Here is a 7,500-nt window from a genome sequence, read left to right on the forward strand (position 1 = left end):
CATAGTAAAATCCTGTTGAGTTGGAACAGGAAACAGACCGAGTGCGACAGGTGTGAAGGAACCACAGAGAAGTGACATGGCTGGAGGTCAAAGGTCAGAGGAGGGAGGTCCATACAGTGTGTGTGTGTGTGTGTGTGTGTGTGTGTGTGTGTTTGTGTTTGTAGGGACCACCTTGATGAAGACTTGGGTTCTATTTACTGGTTTATGACTCTCTGACAAGAATGTCAAGATGATATCTGGCTCAGACACTCAGACACACACACACACACACACAGACACACACAGACACACACACACACACACACACACACACACACACACAGCCTCATTGCTTGACGTGAGCCTGGAATCCGTCCAGCTGAAGGTTCCAGCTCAGATGATTTTAACATGTCAGTCACATGAGGTTCCTTTAGAGTAAAGTGTTAATAAATGTGTGATGAATAATATTGTATAATAATCCTTTGATCACAGTAAATAAATAAATAAATACACATTTCTTTATGTTGTGTTCTCTGTTCCTACAGGCTTCGAAATTAATATTATTTAATGGCTTTTAATTATTGAAGGAGGTAATTTATGTTACATATAATAATAATATAATATAAATAAAATAATAAACATATAAAATAATATGATACAATCTTAAACCTTCACTTTGTAAAGTGAGCACAGTGTGTGTTTCACTTCAGACGCCTGAAGAGAGAGAAGCAGCCTCGGTTTGTTTGTGTTTGCATCCACGTCGCCGTCAGGGTGGCCCGGTCGCACACACACACACACACACACACACACACACACACACACACACACACACACACACACACACACACACACACACACACACACACACACACACACACACACACACACTCCAGGCTGCAGGGTTGCTGTGGCTAACACCTGACCTCTGACCTCCCCTCGACCACTTCCCTGCAGTCAGTGGCAAAACATAAGACGTCATGCGAATCATATACAGTACAGTGTGTGTGTGTGTGTGTGTGTGTGTGTGTGTGTGTGCGTGTGTGTGTGTGTGTGTGTGTGTGTGTGTGTGTGTGTGTGTGTAAGGATATGAGTGGACCAGGATCTGGGTGGCGATTCTGCGGATGGGGTTAAACGGGCTGAAGATGTAGAGGGCGGAGGTGGCGGTGAAACGGAAGATGGCCTTCCCTTTGTTCAGGACTATGAAAGTCTGCAAGAAATAAAGAGAGAAGAAGAAAAACATCTTTATTTATTATTTATTAACAGGTGCAGATTATTGACTCATATGAGAAATGGATAAAGTGTAAGAAGCTGCTTCTTAAATCAACATTTAGAGAAATAATACAGTGGGTTTAATTTCCATCATAAGGAACGTTTTCAGGACCTGCACACGCAGACACACACACACACACACACACACACACACACACACACACACACACACACACACACACACACACACACACACACACACACACACACACACACACACAGAGTCACTCATCTACCCTCTGGTCTTCAGTGGGCTACCAGAGAGATGATTTATCTTCCAGGGATTCTCCAAAACCCGTCAACAACACACTCACACACACACACACACACACAGAAACACACACCCACTCACACAAACAGACACACACCGGCGGCCTACCCTCTTGTCTTTGAAGTAGTACGGGTCGATGTCCTCCAGGGGGACGCCCACCAGAGGAGACGGGATGTCAGCGAAGATGCGCGGCAGCTGTTTTCCTGCCTCCAGGTCGGGCCGGGGCCGGAGGGTCTGCACGTCGCCCAAGTCCTGACACGCACAGACACACACACACAAACACACACACACACACACACACAAAGAGAGAGAGAGACACGCACGAGCAGAGCATCACTATCACAGAAAACCCGAGCATCTGTCTGCTGAAGCCGCCCACATCTCCCGGTTCTTCCCTCCTTCCACCTTCTCCTGGTTCCTATTTCCACTTGTTTTCATAATGTGGTGCGTGTGTGTATGAGTGTGTGTATGAGTGTGTGTATGAGTGTGTGTATGAGTGTGTGTGTACCTCCTGGTAGTGTTTGTTGCGTCGGGCCTTCTCCTGGGCCATGCGCTGCTCGATGGCCGCCAGGGAGTCCGGCGTGAAGCGCTGAAAGCTCTCTGGTCCCATTGGAAACACACAGCCAGCCATCTTCTCATCCTGATCCTGCTGCTGACTGGCCCAGTAAACCAGCTGCACACACACAGACACACAACCACACACACACACACAACCACACACAGACACACACAATCACGGTCACAAGAAACGCCAAAGACATGAGCCTCTGCAGCCTCCAGGCCTCGAAGTAACGTGACACCAAAAGGTTTCTTCAATCATGAAGATCTACACCCTGATAATTCATCTAAGTGTTTGAGACAGAGGCTGAAGAGAGGAGCTGCAGCGATGGACAATCTGAGGACAGCTGAACATCAGAGCATGAAAAAACAAATGATCTCTCCTTTGATTCATCAGAGGCTGATTATCCATATTCTGATGATGGTCACACAGATTACTGCTTGGATACTTTTATAGAAAAGAACGTTTGATGACGATAAGAAGATAAAATTGCAGATTGTTCTTCAGCGATAAAGATAAAAACCGTGCAGACAAAGAGGTGGCGGCTGTAAAACACTCCTCCAGTATATTTTGAGTCCTTGAGTCATGAGATGAGGAGCGTTTGATTTAAGAGCCTGGAGGGTCTGACTCCTCGGTGATTAGCTCGTCTCAGACGGCGTGCTCAGCTTCACCTCGCTCATCACTCAGCCGCCGCCGCCGCTCGGACCCGACGCAAAAACACGCAATCAGAGAATCTCTTCAGGAGCGAGTCCGACCTGCAGCACAGACACGCCCACTTCCTCCGGCTCTGCACGTCAGTCCAGCACCAAATATGAAACCAACAAGACAGTTCGTCAGGTGAACGAACCACGACAAGATGTGTTGTTACGATACCACTCAGCTCTGAGCCAATCTATGAATAAATTATCTTTACAATTTAGTCAACAGTTTATTATCAAAGAAACACTTTCCACTAACCACACGGGCGGCCTGTTTCCTGTTTAATTGATTATATCGATTTTATTAAGCACGTTTATGAAGCTTTCAAGGCCGGACTGTGGTTTATATCTGTCGTTCTCTTCCACTTTCTTTTACTCTGTCCAGATTTTACTTTTAACACATTATTTAAACACAAGGGAAAATATCTGTCGAAAAACATATTAACGGCCTCTCGACGAGACCTCAGAGAAGAAGGAGTCGGAACAAGACGACATTTTGCTTCTTTACCAGATAATTTGGTGAAAAATGAACCAAATTGACTCATTTGTTCAAATCTGTGAATTAGAGTTCGATGTCCGAGGTCGTTTAAGAGTTCGGTCCTGAAACACACATTAGTTGTTTGTTCAGGAACATGAGCAGAGTTAAGGAGCCACTGAGGAGCCGGTGTTAATCAGTGAATCAAACTGTACAACTTCAGTTCTGAGGCCAGTCACACTCTCCTGTGGCCTCGTCAAATCAAATCAACATCTTTAAAACTGATATTTTTATATTTACTGTTTGATGTTTTGCAGGATTTTAATCTTCACGTATATTTTGGGCCTTTGTGGAACCAACACGTTTAATGTGGCTGTTTTTACTGGTTTGAGCCGTTTAGTTCCAGAGAAGTTCTGAAACCAGAGGAAGCATGTGACCCTGATGTGACTGGAGTTGACTGGTGAGCAGAGAACTGAGACCTGGAGTCTGCATGGGGGGGGGTGGGGGGGGGGCTGCACCTGCAGGAGGAACATCTGGATCTGAGTCTGTCACAGCAGCACGACAACAACACACAATCAAGACTCACACGTGGCTGATGTGTTCAGGTGTCCACATACTGTAGCTCATACAGTGAGAGAGGCTGATGGGAGGAACACACACACACACACACAGACACACACGCACACGTAGACCTGTTACACACTCACACATCTAGCTCTCTTCAAACTCTGTGTGTGTGTCTGTGTGTGTGTCTGTGTGTGTGTAGACCATCTGTCTTGGATCCTAATTGAATGATTAGACAGGGCTCGTTTTTCAACCCTTCATGCATTTATTCTTCACAGCTCCCAAATCTGATTTCTGAAGTGTGTGTCTGTGTGTGTGTGTGTGTGTGTGTGTGTGTGTGTGTGTGTGTGTGTGTGTGTGTGTGTGTGTGTGTGTGTGTATGTGTGTGTGTTTGTGTGTGTGTGTGTGTCCACATCAAAGAAAAATGTTGCTCTGTTTCCATTCTTATCAAGAGCTGTCATCCACTCAGTCTCACACACACACACACACACAGACAGACACACACACACACACACACACACACACACACACACACACACACACACACACACACACACACACACACACACACACACACAGTACAGTAGGTCCTGGTTTCCATTCGGCTCTCACACTTGGTCACGTACACACTTGTTTGTCGCTGATATAACGCAAAGAATTTGTGTGATTGTGTTGCTGGTTTTTAAAAGGAGCCGTTTCCACGACGATACTTTTCATTTCTCTTGTAAAACGTTTTCATCTAAAGATTCAGAATCACGTTCCTCAGATTGTCCATCGCTGCAGCTCCTCTCTTCAGCCTCTGACTCTAACTCCTGGTTTCACCTCCTGTCTCTTTAGGAGCTCACGTCTGAAAGTGGCTTCACTGCAGTGAGAGTTTCACTTCTTCTTTCAGACACTAATCAAACTCTGAACTTCACTCGTCTCCTTCCAGCTTGAGGCCCAACAACTTTCATATCTGTTCCCTTCACAGCTTCCATTGTTCTTAATGATTCCTCTGATTTTAATGATGCTTCCTTTGATTTCCTGCCTGTTGTTGTTGTTTACTCCTGGTTCTGGGTTCCGGCCTCATGCTGCAATTGGTCCTTTAGGTTTTAATAAAGACCAAACTCAGCTGGGACCATTTAAATCTTCACCAACTTTTCGCTTTTTCATCTCATTTTACTTCAATCTGATCTTTTATCTCAGTTTCTGTTGTTAGTGGTGAGTAAGAACCCCGGAGCCAGTGGGTTCCCTCTCCTAATTGAGCAGTCCGCTGCCTTGCTCGAGGGCAGACAGGAAGTTGAAGTCGCTGACAACGGTTTGATGTTGGGCCAGGACGGGGACAACAACAGGCGACACCCCCCCGGAGTGAGAAGGGGGGGGGGGTGTTTCTGGGTCAGACGAGCGGCGGCCTCAGGACGGACGCAGACGCACAGGAAGTGGAGCTCAAATAATCTGCAGACAAACGCTGCAGCTTCGACAGCAGTGATGAACCAACGACAACGTGAACATTGTTGTGTCGTACGTTAAACCGTGCTACAGACACACACTCTCGACCAATCAGGAGTCAGTGTCAGCTGTCAATCATCACGTCTCAGCCCGTTTTTATATCATCAATTAACTGATTCAAACCAAACTGATCAGAAACACTTTTAAAAACACATGTTTTTGGAGTTTGCTCCATGTCCCATCTGCTAACATGGATTAATGACCGATACTGAAGCCAGACACCAGGGGGCGATCAGGAGCTGTCATGTCCTTCAGCTGTATGTTATTCATGCTACAAACACATGTCCATATTAAAGTAAAAAATGATGATACTGAAATATCGATATTTTAAAAAATGACTCCCAAGATGTTGTTATCGAGACCTGATGATATTTTACATCTTAACATAAAGTTCTGTTTTAAAAAGAAAACACAAACATAAACAAACAAATATGATGTGTCTAAGGAACATTAATGCAAATCTTCTCAACTTTTTTTATTCTGTGAATTAAAAGTTTTCATATCAACAAACATAAGCACTGATCCCTCTGTGATAGATTCATGTAAACCCAGTTTTATCATCAGAATTCTCATGTGGAATAATCTGAGGAATCAGTTCTCGAGTTTGTTTGAACAAAACTTCATCACAAGACGTCATCGCTCATGAACACGATTTTACAATCAGCTGTTAATAGAAGCTTTTAATGTCAACTTGTTAAATGTTATTCTTGCAAAATAACTTTTCTTAGGTTTGTGTGATTAACGTTAAACTTTTAAACTATTTCTCCGTTGCCGGACCGGATGCTTCTTATTGAATATTGTGTTGTTGTGTTGGTGAAACGCTCTGAACACGTCAACACAACACGTGATGTTTACAGTGTTCAGGTTTCACCCAGATTCTGACTTCAGAAGGTGAACCCACACACACACGAACACACACACACACACACACACACACACACACACACACACACACACACACACACACACACACACAGACAGGGGGGGGGTCAGTGGTCAAAGGAGGTTAAGTTGCCAACATCGAAACACAACGTGCGACAAAGCTCAACGTGTCAGCGACGATCAAACTGCAGAAACCATGTGACGTAAAACAGTATGTGGACAGAATGTCCCTTTAGAGAATAACAGCAGAGTGAGTGTGTGTGTGTGTGTGTGTGTGTGTGTGTGTGTGAGTGTGTGTGTGTGTGTGTGAGTGTGTCTGTGTGAGTGTGTGTGTGTGTGTGTGTCTGTGTGTGGCGTAGGTGCATGCATATTCCATCCTCCTTTATTTACGTACCATTTCAGCTATTCATCAGATACAGTGTGAGCCTCTCCGTTCCTCCTGTGTGTGTGTGTGTGTGTGTGTGTGTGTGTGTGTGTGTGGGTGTGGGTGTGTGTGTGTGTGTGTGTGTGTGTGTGTGTGTGTGTGTGGGTGTGTGTGTGATAGAATGACCATACGCTTGGTTTGCTCTTTTCTGTTCCGAGCTTTTCTCAAATCTCCGGCCAGCTACTCTCACACTCTCTCTCTCTCTCTCTCTCTCTCTCTCTCTCTCTCTCTCTCTCTCTCTCTCTCTCTCTCTCTCTCTCTCTCTCTCTCTCTCTCTCTCTCTCTCTCTCTCTCTCTCTCTCTCTCTCTCTCTCTCTGCTCGGCCATGTTATTGCATCTTGTGTGAAACATGTTTGTCACACAAGGTCAAACTACTAAAACAGGAACGTTGGTGAAACCGTGGACGTGTGAACCCGCACAGCGGCGTGGAGGCGTGGTCACGTCGTTTTGTTTTGGGGCGAGCGACCTGCAACGAGATGTCCGGCTAACGTTTGGGGCCTTGATGGTTGATGAAGTCTCGGTGTGGGTCTGGCACATTGGATTTGAGCACCGCTCCATCACTGGCTCTGACCTCCGGACCCAGCAGAGTTAGTGGAGAAACGATTGTGATCCAGAGGGAAACTGCTCTGTGGTGTTGGTTCTGAAAGAGGACGAAGGGGCGTGGCCGTGAGCAGGTGTGGCGTCACTCAGCAGCGTGCCAGCAGCTCTTGTGCTCGAGTGTAAGAGCAGCGTCCTGTCACCGTGGCGTGATGAAGAGCGAGAACTCTCACGGAGACGCCTCTCCTCCGAGGACGCCGTGCAGCGCCTTCAATTCAATTAGCCTGAGAGGGGAAAACACATTTTGTCACCGTGCTGCTGCCGCTGCCCAACGCAGGAAATGATTCACTGATA

The 7,500-nt window shown here is 45.9% G+C and overlaps 1 protein-coding gene across 1 annotated transcript in view; it reads right to left on the minus strand.

Moving 5' to 3' along the window:
• Window positions 1-2,150, minus strand: part of LOC133026593 (sodium channel protein type 4 subunit alpha-like) — an 87,796-nt gene extending 85,646 nt beyond the window's left edge. Inside the window, exons 1-3 of the mRNA XM_061093479.1 lie at window positions 2,028-2,150; window positions 1,628-1,771; window positions 1,068-1,186 (exon numbers count right to left, since the gene is read on the minus strand). Of these exons, the coding sequence (XP_060949462.1) occupies window positions 1,068-1,186; window positions 1,628-1,771; window positions 2,028-2,150 (386 nt within the window). The remainder of the gene's footprint in view (window positions 1-1,067; window positions 1,187-1,627; window positions 1,772-2,027) is intronic.
• Between the last annotated feature and the right edge of the window lie 5,350 nt (window positions 2,151-7,500).

The sequence above is a fragment of the Limanda limanda genome, chromosome 20, assembly GCF_963576545.1.
Source record: "Limanda limanda chromosome 20, fLimLim1.1, whole genome shotgun sequence".
In the NCBI taxonomy this organism is placed as follows: Eukaryota; Metazoa; Chordata; class Actinopteri; order Pleuronectiformes; family Pleuronectidae; genus Limanda; species Limanda limanda.